This window comes from Chinchilla lanigera, unplaced genomic scaffold (assembly GCF_000276665.1).
Source record: "Chinchilla lanigera isolate Chin_1 unplaced genomic scaffold, ChiLan1.0 scaffold00030, whole genome shotgun sequence".
Taxonomy (NCBI): Eukaryota; Metazoa; Chordata; class Mammalia; order Rodentia; family Chinchillidae; genus Chinchilla; species Chinchilla lanigera.
In genome coordinates this window covers 2,109,475-2,132,251 of record NW_004955431.1, presented here as the reverse complement: position 1 = coordinate 2,132,251, position 22,777 = coordinate 2,109,475, and the positions used below count along the sequence as shown (strand labels likewise).

General features: G+C 37.1%; 2 protein-coding genes across 15 annotated transcripts in view; one reads left to right on the top strand and one right to left on the bottom strand.

Annotated features, from left to right (window-relative positions):
- The window catches only part of Rcbtb2 (regulator of chromosome condensation (RCC1) and BTB (POZ) domain containing protein 2), a 47,583-nt gene extending 37,971 nt beyond the window's left edge, over positions 1–9,612 (top strand). For 13 of the 14 annotated variants that reach the window (XM_005387567.2, XM_005387565.1, XM_013515737.1 and 10 more), the window contains one exon: positions 783–2,091. In XM_005387567.2, coding sequence (XP_005387624.1) covers positions 783–923 — 141 coding nt within the window. In that variant the 3' untranslated portion in view covers positions 924–2,091. Of the gene's footprint in view, positions 1–782; positions 2,092–9,423 lie in introns of those variants that run through there. The other variant, XM_013515738.1, reaches the window with a different exon arrangement.
- Positions 7,676–22,777, bottom strand: part of Rb1 (retinoblastoma 1) — a 163,812-nt gene continuing 148,710 nt past the window's right edge. Inside the window, exons 21-27 of the mRNA XM_005387557.2 lie at positions 20,523–20,627; positions 19,136–19,249; positions 18,872–19,035; positions 16,650–16,680; positions 12,861–13,003; positions 12,273–12,322; positions 7,676–9,429 (exon numbers count right to left, since the gene is read on the bottom strand). Coding sequence (XP_005387614.2) covers positions 9,356–9,429; positions 12,273–12,322; positions 12,861–13,003; positions 16,650–16,680; positions 18,872–19,035; positions 19,136–19,249; positions 20,523–20,627 — 681 coding nt within the window. The 3' untranslated portion in view covers positions 7,676–9,355. The remainder of the gene's footprint in view (positions 9,430–12,272; positions 12,323–12,860; positions 13,004–16,649; positions 16,681–18,871; positions 19,036–19,135; positions 19,250–20,522; positions 20,628–22,777) is intronic.

The following is a 22,777-nucleotide window of genomic DNA, read 5'->3' as shown; positions in this document are numbered from 1 at the left end:
TGTAAAGTGTGTGTTTTGGGTATCGGTTTTTCCACTTTGCAGAATTCAGACAAAAAGATGTATCTCTATTTTATTTTACTTTCATGTGCTATAGGCAAAAAGGTCATTTCTAAAATTTAAGCAAGAGTACATGATTTTAAATGGGTATTCTGATAATTTAGTATATATCAATGAAGCACATTTTTAGTAACATGCTATAATTTCAGCTGGGTGTGTGAATTTTCCTTTTTTTTTAATCCCTGAGAGCTTACCTGGGACTGAAGTATGTCACACTGCCAGTCTGACCTTAGCAGCCTGCTTGGCTGTGTTCAGGGGTTACATTTTCCTCACAGTGTGTTTCTTTTCTTAAAGGGAAATGTACTGCAAGTTTGCGTAAACATTGGCATGGCTATCAGAATAGCTAATTTTTCTTTTTATTGCTTATTTTATTTTTTTGTCTTCAACATTTGCTATCATTTATATGGGTTTAAAGAATTGTGGTGTGCAATGTCTATATATAATTGCTTGGAAATTACTTTGGGCTTTAGTTTGTATAGTTTCAGCAACATAGAAAAGAAAATTGACCTCCACCGTGCAGTACCTTGTGCTGGTGCAGATGACAGCCCAGCCAGGGTCTGAGGTTTATTGGAGGTATAGTTTTTTATAATTATTCTTTACATATTGCTGTACCAACCTTTCCCCAAACTGGCTACGAAATCCTTTTTTCTTATTCGAAGAAATCTCATGTTCTGGAACACTGCACTGGAAAATACAAATTTATTAAACCATTGTTGTTTTCTTAGGATTTAGAAGAATTCTGCTTCAGATTTTGCATAAACCATCTGACTGTTGTAACACAAACTTCAGGCTTTGCAGAAATGGACCATGATCTCCTGAAGAACTTCATCAGCAAAGCCAGCAGAGTTGGAGCATTTAAAAATTGATCCTCACCTCACAAAAGGATAGAGATTTTGTGACTTTCTTTTTTCCCTGCAGAAAAGCTGGTGATGAGTAATTCTCCTTAGCAATATTTATGATGAGCTACATTTGGCTGAATATTTGTGTTATGTCGAGAGGATGATAGGTGGTCTCCATCTGCTGAGATGCAGAGTTTACATAGAAAACATTGAATGATCAGATGTGGCTGTGGGTAAGGAAAAATATGCAAATGTCTTGTCATATTTGCCATTTTTTCTTTTGAGTCACTTAACTTGGATAGCTTTGGTATATTGGTATTTTGGTCGGCGCCCTTCTGGCCAAATGTTCCATTATTCAGCTGGCTGACACTATAAAGCTAGACAAGCACTGCTGTCACTACCACATTTTCGGATCCAGCATAGTGCCTTGCATATAGTAGGCACTCAAGTAATTTACTGTAAATATTAAGGGTGGCTTGAGAACAGATTTATTTGTGAAATACTGGATGATGAAGGAATAAGTTACACAAATTGAAAATAGCCTATAATTACTGAGGTTCATGTTCTTCTGATATGAGAAATAGTGACTAATTTAGTGCGGGTGATGGTGAAACTGTTAGAGCTTTCAGCAGTAACAAACAGCCCACTATGACTTGTGTGCTGTACATTCGACACCACTGACTTAGAGGATTAATTAGAATTCACAAATTGTCCAAGGCTCAAGGGCTAATTTTAATTTTCTATTTATTCTGAGTCATTCATTTCTCATATGGGATTACTGAAATATTATCTCTGAATGAAGGTGATTTCTGGACTCATCTGCCTTACATAATTGTATACATTTCTTTTCTTTGTGTTAAGGGGAATTTGCTTCTGTAAGTAATGATGATTGTTTTTCTTGTAGTTGACTTTTATGTCACTATAAAACAGGTCACTTAACCTGGCACTAGTATAACTGTACTAGATGAAAAGGAAGTAATGTATTTCATGGACAGCATTAACAAGACAGAGATATTTATACTTTTTAGATCAAAACAAATTACCCAGTTGTAAAGGAGAAACTGGAATGGGAAGTAGTGTCCGATTCTTCTGAGACTGTTTCACGGTATGATGCTACACAAGGAAGACCTTTAGAACTAGAAATCTTGTTCTGATGCTGAACTATTTGATAATAAAATCGCTCATTTGCACATAATACAACAAATGTGGTTTTTAATTCCTAAAAAGTAGCAAAGTTACATGAGACTTCGTGTCTCTTAGATATATATAAATCCATTTAGTAAACTGTTCATTTGTTTTTTAAAGCTGTTATTCAGATAGTTTCATAAGAAAGCCTACTAAAACATAAATGGTTTATAAAAAAACCCCATCACTATTCATATTATTGCCTTTTTAAGACATTTTATGAGCAGTTTTAAGTTCACAACAAAACTGAGAGCAGAGATTTCCTATTTTTTCCCTGCCCCTACATATGCCATCTTCTCTCAGTCAGCACCCTTCAGCGGAGAGATGTATTTGTTATAACTGTCAGCCTGCACTGGCATCTTGTCATCACTTGAAGTCCATAATTTACGTGAGGGTTCACTGCTGGTGTTGTACATTCTTTGGGTTTGGATAAATGTAGAATGGCATATATCTAGCATTAAAGTGTCACACAGAATAGTTTCACTGCCCTGAAACTATTTAGTAACATGCTATAATTTCAGCTGGGTGTGTGATTCTTCTTCCCATATGCGCCACTCGTTTATCCCTCCCCTGGCAGCTGCTGACACTTTCACTGTCTCCATAGTTTCCTGAAGGTAATGACGTTGGTCTCTAACCGTATGGTAGCCTTTCATATTATTTTTTTTTTATTTAGGGCTATGCATTTCAGGTCCCCTCATACTTTTTTATGACTTGATTTTTTTTTTTTTTAGTACTGAGTAATATTCCACAGTGTGGATGTACCACAGTTTATTCAGTCATTTATTGAGGAACAACTTGGTTGCTTCCAAGTTTGGGCCATTATGAATAAAGCTACAACCTGTGGAGGACCACCTGGACAACTCTCCTTGAAAGAGCAGTTCTCTCCATTTTGGCTACACCTGGCCCTATTTCCATGTATTGATGTGTGCAAAGCTAGCCAGGACTTTTCCTTTTCCCCTAGTTGGCTTTAAACAATGCAAATACGTGTAGCTAGGTGCTGTTGTGCAATCTTTGAAGCAAGGCGACAGGTCAGTGTTGCCCCACCCTGTAGCTCCCAAGAAGCACGTGTGAGCCGGGCAGAGGGAGAGTCACGCTCCATGCTGTCTGCTGGGATTGAGCCTTGAGAAGGAGGCCATGACATCTCAGGACACAAAAAGTTACACATCGGAGCTGAAGCACTGGATCCCAAAACATTAGATACTGCCTCGAACTGTGTTATGCAGGTTACTCTTTCTGCGTCTCTCTCTGCACATTGCAGAGGTGATTTCAGGCCAGCTCATAACACTCAGTTTCTTCCTGCCGCTCTCACAGTCATTCATCCCCAAGCCACTCCTCTCTTTACAGAATTAATATAACCTGGGTTCACCCCTGGGTCATGGCCTTTGTTCTGATCAGTCATCATCCTGGCTGGACTTAGGACCCCTTAGCTCCCTATCAGCTTGGATATATAATTGTATCTTTATGCCACGGGTTGCACTGGAAGTGGCAGATTGGAATTAATTTGCTAACATTCCAATAACTTTCCTTTGGGATTACAAATACAAACTTCCGACTGGGAAGGGCTTCTATACCAACCAACCAGGTACAACTTTGTGTAGACACAAGTTTTCAACTTCTTTGGGCAAATGCCAAGAAGTATGACTGCTGTTCACTTGGTAAGAGGGTATTTAGTTCTTTAAGACACTGCCAAGCTGTTTTCGGAAGTTCCCACACCACTTTGCATCCCAGTAGGAGTGAAGAAGTTCCTTCCGCTACATCCCTGTCAGCATCTGATGGGGTTAGTATCCCCAGTCCTGGCCGTCCTAATATTGTAGTGTTATCTGTGTTGTTTTAATTTATATTTCCCTGATGACGCAGGATGTGGGAAATCTTTTCATATGCTCACTTGCCATTTGTGTATCTTCCATATGCCTGTTTAGGTTTTTGCCCCATTTTTTGAGTTGTTTTCCTGCTATTTGAGTTGTTTTGGATGACAGTCGTCTATCAGATGTCTTTTGCAAAGATTTTCTCCCAGTCTGAGATTATTTTTGAATCTTTATTTTTGACCAATTACTATATTTTTTCAGACTTATCTAATAAGAGGCACGGGAGTCTGGATGCCTCTAGTTCCAAATCAGAGTCCTATTTTTGGAATTATATAGTCTTAGTCATTTGTTATTTTAAAAGTTAGCATATCCCGTTTGTTTTCATTTTTAGGGACAGATCTTTTATTTTATCCAATAGAGAAGCCTTCACACATGGGAAGGCAGTTAAGACAACCATGATCTTTACTTTCTTATTGTTGTTTCCTTACCCTCCTACACTAGTCATAATGTCTCAGCTCCTAAGGCTGCAGTGTCTCAGACAATCTTGTCTTCGTATTGCCATTCCAACAGGGCTTTCTGAAGCACCTTAGCGAGTGTGATTTTCATTTACAAACTCACTTCCTATAACAATTAGAATTCAACGGGGAACAGAGAAGTATATTTAGGGATAACACATGGACTGCTCATTACCAACTCCACAATGGGTCAAGTACCATACTGCCAGAATAGAAGTTACTGCTCTGGATTCGTTTCCATATCTTCTCTGGAAGCTTTGTGATGTGAAGAGGTGCACTGTGTCCGCCTCAGTGTTTCTTATCTCTGTGCACAACATGATGACCTGTGTGACCTACAGAATATAGATTTGAGGGTTCTAATTCAGTACACAGTACTTCAGAAGCTCCACAAGTAATTCTGATATTCACCCAAAGGTGAGAATCAGTGGTTTTCCTCTTAAAACTTCACTCCATGCAGTAAGGAAGAGGTATTTTTAGCCCAGTTTGAGAGATGACAGATGAGGCCTAGACGTGGACACATCTGTCTGAAAAAAAAGTTCCCTCTCGCTGGTCTCCGGGGATAGGCATACTAGACACAACTATGGGAAGGAAAAATTTTCTTCCTTTCCTTTGACAGATGAGTATTTAGAAAGCCTCAGAAAATCCTATTTGTTAGTGATTGTGAGAGAAAGGTACATTTTCATAGTACACTGCATCAGAAATAAATGGGTCCTTTCTTTTGTACAAGTTTCTTAAGTTTTTCCAGCCTTAAATTTTGTTTCCTGATTCCACAAGGAAGTTCTATGTTTCAATGTTTCCAATATAATTTACCTTAAGACACACAGAAACACATAGATTAAAATTGTACATGAATGAACTAGTGCCCTCACAGGTTTATGACAGTGCATTTAATTCACTTTAAAAAGCAAAGGTTAACCACTTAACCGTTTACCCTGTCACTCAGGCGGCGTATCTGTTTACACTATCCTGAGCATCGCTCAGGCAGGTGTCCTTTAAACCAGTTGATTCTTGTATTGAAATAAATTTGATAAGATTGTCACTTTATATTTTGTTACATTATCTTACAGAATTTATGAAGAAATAGGCAATTTTTGGTCAACCTGTATTTAAATTATTGGACTGATAAGTGCATAAAAATGTGGAATATGTTCTTTAGCTCAGCACTACTGTAAATTACTTTGGACCATAACATGTACAGTTTAGAGGCAGAACTCATCATCAATACTGAAAAGAAACAACTACAAACGATATAACTTTGCCTGTCTTAAGCCTTCCCATTGCCATTTTCACAAGTGGTTTAAGAGAACTGTGAAAAGAAGAAAAAAATCATGTATTATGTAAAATTTGGTCTTTACAAAAACAAAAAAAAAAACAGGTTTTACAGGATACTTGAGCTAAAAATAATTTTTTTTTATTTAGGAAGTAACTGATCTTGGCCTATATAATAAATTTAATGCTTCAAATTAAAATATCAGTCACATATTATAAATCATAGCCCTCAAACATGGACACAAAAAGGATTTATAAAAATAGATGAATATCTCAACTTCATATTTAAAAAGCTTGTTTTAATCTCCTTTACACACTGACAGTTACCATTGCTTTAAGGATGTCTGAGGCAATCACCTTACTAAAAGGTTCATTTTGGCCCAAGGTTCTAGAAGTTGGAGTCCAAGATCAAGGCGCCCCATTGCTTTGGGTCTCTGGCGAGAGTAGCACATCATGGTAGGACTGCACGGTGGGGGGAACCACTTATGTCAAGGGCCAGGAAACAGACAAGGGTGTCCCCCCAAAACCCCCTTCGAGGGCATCCTGCAGTGACCTAAGCACCTCCCAGTAGCCACCCTCCCCATTTTTGCACCACTGGGGATTGAACGCAGGGGCACTCCACCACTGAGCTATACCTCCAGTCCCTTTTATTTTCAGACAGGGTCTTTGCCAAGGTCACCAGGCTAGGCTTGAACTTGAGATCCTCCTCTCAGCCTCCTAAGTAGCTAGGAGTACACGCACGTGCCACCATGCCAGACCTCGTCCCTTAAAGGTTTCACCCCTTCCCAACAGTGTCACTCTGGGGACCCAGCCTTTAACAAATGGGCCTTTAGGGAATGTTTTCCATCCAAATTACAGCACGATAATGTGTTTCTATTTAAGAAGCTATACTCACGGTAGAAATTTAATACAGTATTTCCTCTTAGGAAAGTTTTAAGTTGTCCTGTAAAAATCTATTTAGTAAAAGGAAAATTTTGTTGACTATTCATGTTGTATACACCATGTTGGCCCCAAAATGAGGAACAGAATAATCCTAAAAGCAAGTTTCTATGAAGTCCAGATAATAACAGAACTAGAATGCAGCGTCTTCCTTTCTACCATTTGTGCCAGAAAACTAGTGAAATATACATTAAATTGGACTTGTTCCTTTTATCAGTCAGAATTTAAATCATTGCAATGCTAAATTAATTGCCGGAAATGATATGTTTTTCCCCCACACTAAGTATGTTCAGTGTCATTAAAGCTGTTGGACTTTGACTTCACTTGAATGCCACACCTGAGACGCCCATCCAAAGTGAATGTATCCTACTGAGATACGCCTGCTTTTCCTGCTTTATCTGATCTGCGCTTCTTCCTTTAGGAACAAACATACCATTGCAGAAGGAAAGAAATGCATTACCCAGCATAATTTGAAAAATTAGATAAATGCAAACTTGTGTCAGATGAATTTCATAATGGGTTCAGAATGACAATGTGACACATATATCACATGACATAATACCTAAGTAAGGCCTTGGTAAGTTCCCAATAATCAAACATACTAGTTATCTCTGCTGAGAAATAGGAATATTCTCAGTAAATAGGATAAAGACTATAGAAAGTCGTATGCCTATTTAGATATAATTTTGATGCTATATGACTGCTAGTACCAAACACAGAGACCCACTTAATTTTCAGATTTTAACAATGAATAAATACGCAGTGGTCCTGACAGTTAATAGGTGACTCCTAAGTTTTTGGCTTGATAAGTATTTAGTAAAATGGGGAAAGACAAGGGTAGAAACCAGCTACTTCTGTTTGATTTTGGTTTACATTTTGAGAAACTGGAGTAGGTAGAAACTGAGAGTTCAGCTGCTATGAGAGCTCTGAGTAGAAGTACAAGTTGATGAGGTGAACTGGGAGATTGGCGTCAGGTCACCGTGACAGGCTGTGAGTGGCTGAGACACTAGGAGTGCACCTCCAGCGGGGACATCACTGCACTGAATACAAAAATCACGTCAGACCATTAAAACTTAACTAATTTATTTTAAAATAGACAAACTATTAATTGTAGAAAATAGTAACATAGCAATTTTAAATGTACAGTTTTAACCAGTACAAAAAAGCAGTATAGCATTATTTGAAGTCTTATTTAAGAAATCTGAATACATGATATCTGAAGTTCCTAAAACTGTCACTAATTCTAATGTGAACTTATTAGCAAAAAACCCAGAAGCATGGTGTGCCCTTGCCCTAACAACTAACTGGTTTGTATGATATTCATGCAAAAATTAATGAAGAAATGGAGTAAAGTTTTCCGGTGCTTTTGTTATTAAGACAACTGTCTAAAGAGCATGTCTGAAACTCAGTTGAGCAAACAATATTTTTTCCTAACAAACAAGACCAGATTTCTTTTTAAAAAGAACTCTGAATTTAGACCAAGTGATTTTCCTAAATGCTAGCTGCTACTACCTTAAATACCACCTATTTTAAATTATTCATTCTCTAAATAAGTTAATCATACAAGATAGTTTACACCTTTAGGTGCAGTGGGGAGGGGAAGTGCCTTTTTTTCTAATGTGAGTATGTTGAAGCTTTTGCACAAACTCAAAAACATTAATGCCTAACTTACAAAGACTGTTGCCTACTTGTAATGTTGAACTAAAAATAAGGTGGCTTTGAATCTGCCAGTGTTAGACCATACCCACTTAAAATAGAAGATAAATAGGCAACTGCCAGTTCAAAAGATACACGGAAGACATGTACCATGCCAGAGAAAAAACAGATCTTCCCAAACTCAGGAAGGCAGATTAATTTGTATCTTGATTCTTAAGGACCCAAAAACATCAGAAAGTGCACTTGGGGTATACTGTATTAGGGTCCTCTGCAGCGAAGCTCTTTTTCACAAGACACTTGTATTTTTCAAGTACTATATGGTACTTACAGATTCAGAGATCTGAATGGCAAAAATCCAAGAGTGCTGTTAATAATCCTCATTTCAAAGCAGAGCTGGATGAAAGACTAGGTTCTTACAAATTCTGAGGTATGAAAACTGTGTCAGTAGTATGACAGTATTGTTTATACTTTATTTTTTGCTTGTGCTTACAAGCAATTTTTAAAACAAGCACAGAGTATATCAGATTCCAATACTAAAATAAAATCTAATGTGTAAAAATTAGTAATTTTTCTCACAGTTTCTAATAATCATCTGTTTTAGGGTAAGAGTTCAGGATAATTTGAGTGAATGGGCAAACTGCAGTTGGAAGACAGAACACAGTTTCTAAGGGTATTCATGTTAAATTAAAAAATATACATTATAAATTAATAAAGACAAGAGCAAACATCACATGTATGCTACAGGGAAGGCAAAGTAGGTATGGGTCAGGACTCCCAGTCCAGAAACAGCCTTACTATCTAAAGCACAGCAACTTTAATGTTTAGAAATGCAAACATTATCTGGTACAACTTTTTAAATGGCAGAATTACACACGATTTTCAATCTTGTATAACAACATACATATACAATGAAAGTAGCTTAGGAATTACCCACACAAATATCCAACTTGCGTCTCACATTTTATTCTACAAAAGTGAGCTGGAGATATTACATGTGGCTGCCAATAGAGCCTGGGAGAATTATACAGTCACAGCCATGAGAGAAAATGCAGCAAGAGATGTCTACGGTGCCACCACGTTCCCGAGAGCCTCACTTTTCTTCCTTGTTTGAGGTACCCGTACTATCATTCATTTTCTGCTTTTGCATTCGTGTTCTAGTGGATGCTGGAAAAGGAAGCAGAAAACAGCACTGACGGTACTGGGCGAGCTGGAAGGAGCTACCAAGCACACCGCGCTTGTGTCGGACTGACAGAGGCCAGACCTCGCACAAATAGTGGCCTCCACAAAATTTGAGAACTTTTTTTTTCCTCTGGTACCGAGAATCAAACTCACGACCTCACGCTTGCCAGGCAGGCGCTTTGCCGCTGAGCTAAATCCCCAGCCCTCCAGAAAATTTTAAATCTTATTTCCCCGCCAATAAAATTTTTTCCAAGCACGTACTATCAAAAGGCATCTCTGTCAACATATGTATATGTGCATAAATTATACAACATAAACTCAAATACTAAAATGAGATTAAAAATAAATAAAACTTCTCATATATTCTTTATGCATTCCCCCAAATGGCTTGTATACTCCCACTCCCCACTCTGCAGAACACTGTTCCACAGATAAAGAGTTTAAGTCTGATGCGTCTGAACAGACGAGAACCACGGTCCGCCCACTGGATCTGCTGCCAAAGTAAAGCTAGGGATTCCCTTGTGTTTGGACATGGCTGACAGATACTGCAAAGTTAAACTGAGCATGAAAATTTAAAAAATAATTATTAATTACAATATGGACAAAACCAGAACACTCATTTTAAGTTAAAAATTACTGACTTTAGGGGTGGGCAGGTGGTATAGCTCAATAGTAGGGGAGAGGGAAGGAGGAAGAGAGGGAATGAAGAGGAGAGGGAATGAAAGAAGAAAAAGAAGGAAAGAGAGGAAGGAAGGAAGGAAATTCACATTTGGAAAAGAAAGAAAACAGCCAACAGCTCTAGCCCCTTCACCTCTTCCACGTGACTGATTAGCACTGTATGATGTTCTTTCTTGAATGCCATTTTTTAGGCAAGCTAAAGCGTATTTTGGAGAATGAATTACTTAGCCTCAGGAGTTAAAACTCCTACTGCCTGCTCCCAATTTTCCAGCTACACGTAGGCCCTGAACTCTGGCCTAGCACAGGAAACAGCATCACAGCTAAGTGTGTCACACGAAAGACACTGACTACAGCCACTGAACTCTAACAAAGTACACATTTTTACAGCTTTCTGCTCCTTTTGAAATGCATGTATGTGGGCTCCAAAATGCTCTGAAATGTTTATAAGGCCTGATTTTGGCTAAGAGTACGTTACCTATTTTCATGTACTGGGAGGAAGCCATAACTGTTAAAAAGTTAAAATAGGAATATATTAGCTAATGTAAAATCAACAATTTTAAGTGTTTGGTATATTTCATTTTAACTGTAACACAGTAACAACTTAGAAAAGAATCAACCAGAAACATTCTTTTAAATACTTTATATCTCCAAGTTAGCATCTACATCTTACACATGAATGGGGACCGGTTTGTCCTATGACCTAAAAGGATGGCTTAACACCTTTCATTTCCCGAATATTTTTCTTCTGTCCAAGTCCCAGTTCCTCTTTCTACCGTAGTTTTGGATGTGGCACCAGATATCAGGAATTGTCATACTTACCTTATCAGGAATATACCTAAGACAACCCAGCAGTGGTCAACAAACATTTCTCTTTTCCTGCAGTGCTTCCCATCTATTACTATACTTGGCTTATTTTTTTTTTTTTATAGTTTCAGGATAGCTTAGGATAGAATTCCATTTGTTCTAATACTGTGTGTGTGTGTGTGTGTGTGTGTGTGTGTGTGTGTGTGAGATGCTGGGGATCAGAGCAAAAGCTTGGAGCATGCTATACAACTACCACTGACAAACTCCCAGCCCAACATTCCAAATTTAGAACACTCTGAAATTTGGAAAATGATCTGGAAATTTATCAAAATTCTGATCTCTAGTAACAGAAAATTTTGTTGTTGTTTTGGTTTGTTTATTTTTGAGACAAGGTCTGCTAATCTAGCCCAGGCTGGCTTCAGACTTGTGATCCTCCTGCCTCAGCCTCCTGAGTGCTCAGATTACAGGCATGCACCACAAAGCCCAGCTATCTAGAAAACTTTTATTTTGAAATGTTTTAAGCTTTGCAAATTAAGAAAGTTCAATAACAGAATAAAAGATTATTCTTTAAATAAAAGTGAGGATGATTAGAGATGACAGGTTGGTAAAGCCTTTCCCTGTTCCTCACACAGTGTGAAAGAGCTCTCCAGACTCACACTGGCACCTTCTGACCATACCCACTGTGCTGAAGATGGAGTCAGGCAATGTTTCACCTTAGTCTTCTGTAGAAAAGGTCATGATGACCTTCACTTCTCAGCACATTTTAACTACAAATACATGAGGTGAATAATATCCTCTTGATTGAGTTACATTTTAAATGCATACGCAAGTCTGTTACTTGAGAGCAGTGTATATGTCCATCAGCCGATGAATGGATAAAGACAATGTAGTATTTATACACAATGGAGTACTGCTCTGCCACTAAGAAGGATAAATGAGTGATTTGTGGGAAAATGGAGAACATGACCTTAACTGAAATTAATCAGACACAGAAGCTTAAATATTACATGTTCTCTCTTATATGGGAAACCCAAATTATAAATGAAGAGCAAATTAAATAAAACTAGGGAGACAGAACTTTCTCAAATGGGAAAGGGATCAAGAGATGCAAGGAAAGGGGAAAAAGGGAAGAGAAAGAAGAGAAAGGAATTGAGATGTTTTGTACATGTGCCAACTCCACACGAAGAATATAAACATCTACTGCAAATGCGTACTAACAAAAATAAGCACATAAACAAGCCTGCTGCCTGAAGGAATTACGTGTGTGGTCTTTTACAAAGGTACAATGAATGCAATAAAAGCAATTGTTTCTTTCCTTTATATAAGGTAAACTGGTAAGTACTTACTCATTTCTGCGAGTTTCTGCTGAAATTTGGACTCCCCTGGAAGATGTTTACTGCAGATGAAAGAAAGCAAAATGTTTTGTTTTCTATGCCTGTGTATAAGTGAAAAACTCAAATTTCTAATTACTGTGGCATTTTCATGGATATTTTGTTATTACTTTAGTGAACTTTTATAAGCTTATGAACTGACAATCTACAATAAAACTATCACAAATGTATTGTCCTATATATTTTTTCCAAGGTTTCTTAAAAAACACAGTAGCTAGTATTTTCAAAAGCATTTTTAAAAATTGTGTTAAAATTTTACCAATAGTTTTGTAAAAAAAAATGATAATTTTTTTTTTGGTACCATGAATAGAATAGATTTCTAAAGACCTGCTATCTGCACTGAGTTTCAGTAGATGGTACTATATATGCTTTTTATGGTGCCTTTAACTGTAGACTACTTTCATAGCTATCGTCTGGAGCCATCAGCACAACTTCCATAATAAACTGGTATGAAAGGACTGGTTAGCATCAGGAGCAACTCTGAGGCTCTGGACTCTCGCGCTGACCGGCTCAGCTACCGAGACACACCAGGATGGTTCCTACCTTCCATCGGCTTCATCTGATCCTTCGATGTCAAAGCGTAGTTTTTTCAGTGGTTTAGGAGGGTTGCTTCCTTCAGCACTTCTTTTGAGTACACGGTCACTGTTACCTACCATCTGATTTATTTTCTGGAACTTCTCAGAAGTCTACAAATTACAGAAGTCTTTATTTTAAATCATTAAATGCCAGCATTTTGAAGTAAACCATAAATCGTGGTTTGAGGTATGTCACAAATCAAGCAGAAGTTATTTCTTCATTTTAACTTTCTGCTTTATTGGACCAGATAAGGAGCTTCAAATATTTCAAAATCAGAACTATACCAATTCTGCCTTCTTCTTCAAAATCCTTCTGTCTTTCCCCCAGTGTAGCTATTCCTCCTCTAACACCTCTGCCTATACCTCTGAAAGCCCTGACTCTTCACTGTTAGAACCTACTGCCCCTGAAACAGGGCTCCTTCTCAGAATGCAGCAAAGCTGGGTGAGCTTTCTGGGACCTTGCTTTTGACAGATTCTTTTTTTTTTTGGCGCGGGGGGATACTGGGGATTAAACCCAGAGCCTTCACAATGAGCTAAATTTCCAATCTTTTGTATTTTTTATTCTGACACAGGGTCTCACTTAAGTCACTACAATGTCCAGTCAGGGCCACGTATTTCTGATCTTCCTGTCTCTTTTTAGGGTATTATATAATGAGACACACAGTCATGAGAATTTGGTAAAAGATGATGTGTCTACTGAATACCAATTTTTGATTCATTTTATGGGTATTATGTGGACAAGTCACATCATTTACATATTACAAGCCACCACTGATATGGTATTGGTTGAAAAGCTGCTACTTCAAAAAAGTGTTTTAAATCAAAAATCAAATATCCAAAAACTTCAGGATTTGAATTACTGAAGATGACCTGAGATACTTCCTGAAGGGCCGTATGTCACACCAAAACAAACTGATTTGATAAGAACTACTGAAGTAGGTACACTACCTTATTTTATCTAATGGACAAATATGTGGAAAAATTCTGTTAGCTATTTTAGACAGAGTGAGTGGCTGTCTCAGAGATGTACATTAACATGCTTACTTGGACTAAAAAAAAAAAAGCCAGACCTTCTAATAGAAGTTACATCTGATTTGACCAGTGAACTTGACAGTAGGATTACCTTTGCCAGTTAGGCTTCATTTTCCAAAAATCAAATGCAAAAATATGTTTTGATGAAAAAATATATTTATGACATATATAATAACAGAAAATCTTGTATCCATATTAGTAAGACTTTTGCCTATCAACTTTAAAATACGGAATTGTATGCAGTATTTTCTCAATTAGTTTAAGGATGTTTGAAGACCTGTATTTTATACTTAATCAGCTCCAACCCTTTTTGCATGGTTCCACATCTTTTCTGTGAACCCTGACAGCTGTAGCCTATTCTCAATATTTTAAACACTTGGTCATTTATACAAACTATACCCTTCTCTAGTTATTTTGTCTGGGGACAGTGTGATTAGCAGCCTCTCAAATGCCTAGAGATCCCATCTCCTGGTATTCACACCCTCATGTGATCCTCTATGCCTTGGGTTGGACTAGTATTGTCTTGCTTGTAACTGATATGGTAAAGTAGTAAGATGATATGTCATTTTCAGTATTAGGTTACAAAAAGGTTGTGGCTTCCCCTTTCTTTCCCTCCTCTCTCTCTCCCAGGGAGTCCTTACTGTGGGGAAAGCAAGCTGCCCTGTGCATTAGCCATTATCAAGTAGCACTGTAGGTGAACCCAAGTGGCAGGGGGCTGCCGGCGTGGGCCGAGAGTCAGGGAGGATCAGCTAGAACTGTATGCATGAGCTGACCAGTGGATGCTCCTCCAGGCAAGCCTTGATCTGACTGGAGCCACAGCTGACCCTTTGAGCACAGCTTTGAGAAGAACCCTGGATGTGGTTAAGTCCTCAGATTATTGACTCCAAGAAACTAAGAATAAGAAATCTTCACTAATTTTAGGGGTAATTTGTTTTGCAGCAATATATTATGCGGGCAGTCTTCTCCTTATAGAATATAAATTCAGTGGTGAGTTTATAAATATAATTCAGTGGTGGTGAACCTATGGCACACATGCCACACTGGGCTGTATGTATCACTGAAAGCTGTAAAAGTTTCACCATCACTGGATCATGTAAGAATCTAAACTCTTCGGCAGGATAGGAAGGCATCATATATTAACAGTGACAAACACTGAATATGTGGGACTGCTGAACTAGTGACATTCCACTAGTGACATTAATGGAAAGCCAGTAGAAGTAGTGTGTTCTTATCCTGGAATAATGCTTCCAAAGCTACACTTTCCCTTCCATTTCCTGGAACAAAGACCACCATGTAATCCCTGCCACTGTCACTGGGGTAGGTTCTCTTGTAATCAATTCCTAATCAATATATCAGAGAAAGAATACTGTAGAAGTCTAACAGAAAGGACAAGCAAAAGTGCATGCATGCGTGTGTGTTTATGTGTTAGAAGAAAGCAAGTAGTTAGGGACAGGCTGGTAACATTTGGATGGTGCTCACATATTGGAGTATCTCATTTCAAAACAGTCATGTTACTGAATTTCAAACTATTTTGGTAAAGATTCTTATGAAGTTATATACACACAAATGTCATATCAAAGAAAGAAACTTGACCTTTGTCTCCAGTTTCTGGTGCAGAGCCCCCAGAACCACAAGATCTCCTGAGTGATTAAGGGTGACAGGACACCTTTTGTTCTAATGAGGTCATGCTTGTTAGGCATATCTGTTAGGCTCCAGATAGCTTCAGGATGGGGGCTGGTTGTCAGAAAGACCAAGCCTTCATTAGAAGCTTGGAACTTTCAGCCCTACCTCCTAACTTCCAGGGTGAGGAGAGGGCTGGAGATTGGGTTAATCAATTATGCCTATGTAAGGAATCCAGTCCTTTTAAAATCTTTCCACAACAGGGATGAAAGAATTTCAGAGTTGCTAAGTCCACAGAGACATATACTTCTTGTAAGACTCTTCTGGACTTCACCATGAGTATCTCTTCATCTGCATGTTCATCTATATCCTTTATAATAAACGGGTAATATTAAGGAAAGTATTTTCTAGAGGTTTGTGAGCCACTGTAGGAAAGGATCAAACCTGAAAGGGAGAGGTCTTGTAGGAACATCTTATCCAAGACAGATGAATGTGTGGTATAACCTGGGGACCTGGCACTCCTGACTGCTGTCTAAAGTGAGGCAAGTCTTGTAGGACTGACCTCTTCAACTTGGGGGGTCTGGTGTTAACTCTGGGTAATCAGTATCAAAATTAAATTGTATTGTAGGATACTACTTGTGTCCAGAGTGTTGGAGAATAGGCAGGTGTGAGGAAAACCTTACATATTTGGTGTCAGAAATTCTGTTAATAAAAATAGTAAACATATATGTGTATATACATGAACGTGTTATAGGTGTATATATATGCATTACATAATCTGAGAAGAATGTTTGCAAAACAGTTTGAAATCTAATTATAAGTATGATTTGTAATTAAACCTGACTTAAAAAGAAATCTGAGACATAACTTGCAAATTCCATTTAATAGGACTGGATAAGGTGCTTGAATAACATTTTTTAATTCAAATTGTAGAACTCTTTAATTTCTTTTATAGCTGTAACATGTAGATATAAGTATACAGATATCCACCTACAAGAACACCAAGAAAGGATGATACAGAGGTACACAAGAGCACTTGTATATTGCCAATTATTTTTTACTAAATATTCTGTGGCATTGTATTTTATAGAAAGAAAATACTCACCCCAAATGATTCACCAATTGACACTAAGATTCTGTCAAGTTAAGATGAAATGCAAATTAGTAATGAACATCATGTACAGAGTTTGCAAATGTGCAGAGATGAACATAGATCTATCACCCGAGCTATCAGAAACACTGAGTCAGAGGTGTTCTCTACCCTGCAACCACTAATATATTCATTCATTTGGAGCTTACTGTCCCAGTGCTAGCCTGATCAAACATTCAGCTGGTTTCTTAGGTTTTTATTTAATTTTTTTTTCTGGTGCTGGAGACTGAACTCAGAACCAAAACACATGCTGTACCATGGAGTTATATCCCTAGCCCATGTAGATTTTTTGTTTTTTTTTCTTTTGGGTTTTTCCATACTGGGGATGCAACTGAGGGCCTTGCACATGCTAGGAACTACTCTACCCATACTCCTCCCCCTAGATTTTAAAAGCAAGAATTCTAGGTCTGTAAGAACATATTCTGCCGTGGTCCTGTTTAAAGAAGGTAAAAGAAGGGTTTAAGTTCACCGTGGGAATAGGTCTTCATAAATTAATGGGTAAATTATCAAATTCATTTCAAATTTTTTCACTTGAAAATCAAGTTACTTATAAGTAGTAATCAGAATTCTAATTAAGATCTATAATAAAGGTTATTATATATCCCTGAATCGTAAATCTGTGTTTGAACCATATAATTCATGATATTGATAATAAAGCTGAAGAACAACATTCCCTAACACAATGGTTTAAAATATGCACATGAAACTGGTACATACACAGACTTTGTCTTCCATTCCCTTAATAAGCAGCCATCATCTATGTAAAATATTTGATTAACCATTTGATTAAATGTGTTGCATAAACAGTATTAAGATGCTTTCTTGATGCTTGATAAATGATTAGTTAGAATATATGACTCTTTTTTTTGGAGACAGGGTCTCAGGCTGGCCCTGAACTCACTATGTAGCCTAAGCTGGCCTCAAAACTCACAGCGACCCTCCTGACTCAGCCTCCCGAGTGCTGCAATTATAGGCATGAGTTGCCATACCTGGTTTGGACATGTGAGTTTTTTTGCTGAAGAACAACACAGAATTGAATTAATTATCACCACAATATGGATTAATTATCATCATTAAACTACTACTTAAGTATTCATTTTTAGTAGCAGCTTGGGACTTAGACATGGTATAGCATCTTAGGAGCTAATAATCTAAGTTGCAGATATCAGTACACAGATGACCAACTATAGTAACACCAAATAAAGCAGGCTACAGGGACACACAACAGCGCCTTCATCATACTGTCATTTTTTCATTTGAAAATCAATACTTAACATTTTTCAGTAGTTTGAAATTTTAAGCACAAGTGTGCATTAGTCATGTCATTAAACCACCACACAGGTATTTCTTAAAAATCGAATACAGCCCCTTCTCCTGTTTTGCTCCTCTTGCCCATTCAGTACAACTACCTGGGCTGACAATTTCTGAGATGAGACTACATTAACTATACTAGCTCATCAGCCGCTGACTTTATACAAATAAAATCAGCTTCAAATAGCCTGTGATAACATATAATTAGTAAATTGAAGAACTTCAAAGCCAGACAGTACCTGTGGTTGGGTGTGGAAGATAATATAATGATTTGCAGTTGGACAGAACCTTTCATCTGAGAATTTAAAACAGCTTCACACTCATCATTCGCTAATCTGCAGCACCCTTTGCAAGTAGAGACAGAGACGGTGCCCTCGGTAACGTAAGGAGGCCACAGGCAGAATTAAGGATGGACCTCTAAAGACTTAATTGAAAGTCGTCTACATTTAATAAGTCATCTTCACTTTTATAACAAGAAAAATAGACCAGGTCCACAAAAAGTTTATAGGAAATCCAGTAAGGTAAAGTAAATATTGCTAACCTAAAGTAATCTACTTCGTTTAGCAGATTGGCTGCTTACAAAAATATTAGAATGTTTTGAAATATATAACCAAATTGCTTCTCAGACTGTCTACAAAAGAGCTCCCAGCTGCTAAGAAAGTTGACTAAATCTGTAAAGTCATTCAAGTAAACACTCTTTTGTATCAAATTCTTATGTCAAATATAAATAAGAAAATTAGAATCTAAAAGTCTAGCTTATTCTAAACAAAAAGAGCTTCACATTTTTATGCTTTGATAAAAATGTTTCCCTCTCATGTTTGTTTATGTATTTATTTTTTACTGTCTTCTTAAGAGAAAACACCAACCTTGATCTCGGAGTCATTTTTGTTGGCGTTGGTAGACCTTCTGAAATTTTGTATGGACTCTTCAAGGGTGATATATAGATGTTTCCCCCAGGAATCCGTAAGGGTGAACTAGAAAACTTGTAAGGGCTTCGAGGAATGTGAGGTATTGGTGACAAGGTAGGAGGCTACAGCAAAACCAAGAAAGTAAATTTAATTTTAGTTAATGTTGCAGTGAGATTTATTTCTTTATAATTAGCTTTCCCCTAGATGATACTTTCCACATACCCTCGTGGAAGCATACTGCAAAATGTTTGTTTTCAGTCTCTGCATGAAAACTGAGTTGTAGAATACTATAATGGAATCATACTCCTCTTCTCTTATCAAAACTCTTTTGAATGTCTGAGGAAGAATAAGAAAAGTACTTATTAAATAAATTTAAGAATTTCACTTTAGATTTTCTTTTCTAATAGTTTGTAATACTTTTTAACTAGTAAGAAACACAAATTATACAAGAAAAAATAATCTGAAAAAGCCTTCCTAGGCTCGGATTCTAGGTGCTCTATCAGAAGTGAAAGGTCACAAATGACCCAGGGAAGTAGCCAAGCTGCAGCAGATAACACAGCCGGGCCTCCCCAGAGACACAAGTGGACAGGCTGCCAGAATAAAGGCATTTTGGGAACCAAAGGACCAGAGCTGAACAAAAACCAACAATATTATCCATTAATGTTTAGGGTTTATTTTCCTGCACCCCTCTCCTGTAAAGGGTTCAGGAAATATATACTACTCCACTGCAAGCAGCATTCAGTAGAGGGTCTCTTTTTTTAACAGCTAGATTCTACTAAAGTTTTAGTTATATAAAAGTACAAGGATTGTATTTTATTTGTTTATTTATGTATTTATTTGTGATATCGGGATTGAACCGAGGGCCTCTGCAGTGAGCTACATCCTAAGCCTTTTTTATTTTTGATATTTATTTTGCAGGGTCTCACTAATTTACTCTGTTGCCCAAGCTGGGCTCATGCCTGTGATCCTCCTGATTCAGTCTCCTGGCATGCTGGGATTATAGGAGAGCATCACAACGCCAGGGTAAAAGAAGATTTTATAGGATGCCTCTGAAATACAGAATTAAAATGACTAGGTTTACAAAATAACTCCAAATATATAAACTAACATGCCCTGGTTTGTATTACTTTTGAAAATGGCAGATATAAACTGGAAAATAACCCACAACTCATTTGCCACAGTAGAGTATAAGGTGTGTTTCACAAGTGTATTGTACTACTACTGCTTCTCTACCAGGAAGATTAAACTGGAAACAAAATGTGTTTACACTGATGTTATTTCTTACAAGGCTACATTTACACTGGCTTTCCCTATGGAGTAATAAAAATAACTTAAAAGAACATTTAATGTCCTAATTATGTCAAGTTTATTAAAATAGCCTACTCATTGGATATAGTATAACTATGAATTTGAGTCGTTTCATAATTTGTCTTACTTATTACCTTTCCAATTCCATTTTAGTTACAAGTAATTAACCAATAATATTAAAGAAAAATTTTAATTTGCAAATTTATATAGTAAGATCAGAATATATAATTTAATGACTGAAATTATCTATATCATAGATATGGATTTATCCAAATAAATCTTACCATGGAAGATTACCTACCTCCTGAACAGCATGAGGAAGATCCTTGTATGCAGTTACAATGATTTTGAATTTAAGGTCTATATTCTTCACTTTGCATATGCCATACATGGAACACATCATAATCTAGTAAATAAAGGTAATATAAAAATAGAATTTTAAAATAATTCTCTCATGTTTTCTTTAGCCTCAGATGGAAGATGGAAATTTCATTTCTATAGGGTTTTTTTTTCTCCCCATCAAAAGCTTAGACTGAAAGTCTATGAGAAGTGTTTAACCCAACAAAACACAAAGAACACAATGCAAACACCCAACTCAGTTACTCAGAACTGGTTGTCTGGTTTGGAAATGAACCAAATTTGGCCCACATTCTTTTAACGTTTCCCAGAGGGGAAATGTTGAAACTGGAGTCAGTTAGTTGTATAATTAGCACTTCAAAAGCCTCAAGTGTGAAAAAGTTTCAAACTAGCATATACAACAACACTGAAGAGACTTAGTGTTGGTAAGGAGAAGGAAGTGACTGAAAGGGAGTAAAAGAGAAGCTTCAGTGTTGTTGAAATTCTTGATCCAGATGCTGGTAATATAGATGAATTCACTTGCTGAATTTTCATTATGATATATCCTTACAATATGTGGGTTTTTCTGTATAGGATATTACACTTCAATAAGAAGTATTTTAAATGCAAAAGTAAGATGTAAAGGTGACTCCTTGTGATTTAAAAACAACAGACTTCCTTAATCTGTATAAACTTTTTGTCTAACTTAAGTACTCATCACTTCTGCAACATTCTTGGTTACGCCTACTATTGCCCAGAAGAGTATCAATCCCTTGCTCAGCATCCTTCCAATCCCAAATCTAGTATTCCTTGTACTTGGAATGCTGTCCAGTATCCACCTTACTTTTTCTCTACTTTAATACTTAGATCATTAAAGCTTTAAAGTAGAGTGTCTTGAGCATCACGCAAGAAATCTTGATTCCAGATATCTAATCTTAGAGATCCATACCACTAGTGTCTGTCTTGCTATATTATTGAAAGCAGAAGAACTATAAGAATAATCAGTGTCTACTTGTATAAATTTTGATTTTAAAAATATTTTATTATTCTAAAAAGGCACTTACAAGTAGGCAGTTAAGTGCTTATTTATTTATTTATTTACTTATTTATTTACTTTGAGCCAGGGTCTCCCTAAATTGACCAGGCTGTCCTTGAACTCATCTGTGTAGTCCAGGCTGGCTTGGAACTCATGGTGATCCTCCTGCCTCAGCCTCCCAAGTGCTGGGATTACAGGCGTGCACCACCACACCCATGTGCTTTCTTTTAAAAATTCAGAATACTGGAATTTTTACAATCCAAGTAGGCTCTTGTAAAATATGGGTATTTGTAGGCTACATCTTTATGAAATAATCCATCTTCTGCCCAGCATATGTCTTATTGTGAATATTACTATCAATTTTATAGAAATAAAAAGGTTATATTGGAATATTATGAACAACTCTATACCAATAAAATAGGTAACTATGATGCAATAGACACACTTCGAGAATAAAAAATACTACCAAAACTGATTCAAGAAGAAACAGAAGCCAGGCGTGGTGGTACGCGCCTGTAATCCCAGCACTTGGGAGGCTGAGGCAGGAGGATTGTTGGGAGTTCGAGAATAGCCTGCACTACAAAGTGAGCTCAAGGCAGCCTGAACTGCATAGCGAGACCCTGTCTCAAAAAGAGAAAAGAAAAAGAAGAAGCAGCAGAAAATCTGATCTTGAATTAGTAATCAAAAAGCCCACGCCCAGATGGATTTACCAAATACAGAAAGAAAACTCCGTATGCATTCTTCACAAACTCTTCTGGAATTAGAAAAGTTCCCAGTTGAGGCTAGTGTTTCTCTGACAGCAAAAACCAGATAAAAATGTCATAAAAAAAACTACTAATATTTCTTATGTATGCAAACATCCTCAACAAAGAGTAGCCAAGTTGAACCTGGGAACATCTTAAAAAGGATTATATTCTGTGACCAAATGAGATTCACTCCAGAATTGCAAGATGAGTTTCACATCTGAAAATCAATGTAATATACCATGTCAATATAATAAGAGGAAAATTTCACCTGATCATCTCAATAGATACAGAAAAAGCATGTGACAAAAATCCAACACCCACTCAGGATAAAAGCTAGTAGGAAAAGAAGGAAACATCTTCAAACTAAAAAGGGTATATGCAAAAAACATACAGTAAGCAACATATTTGATGGTGAAAAAAACTGAATTCTTTTCTCCA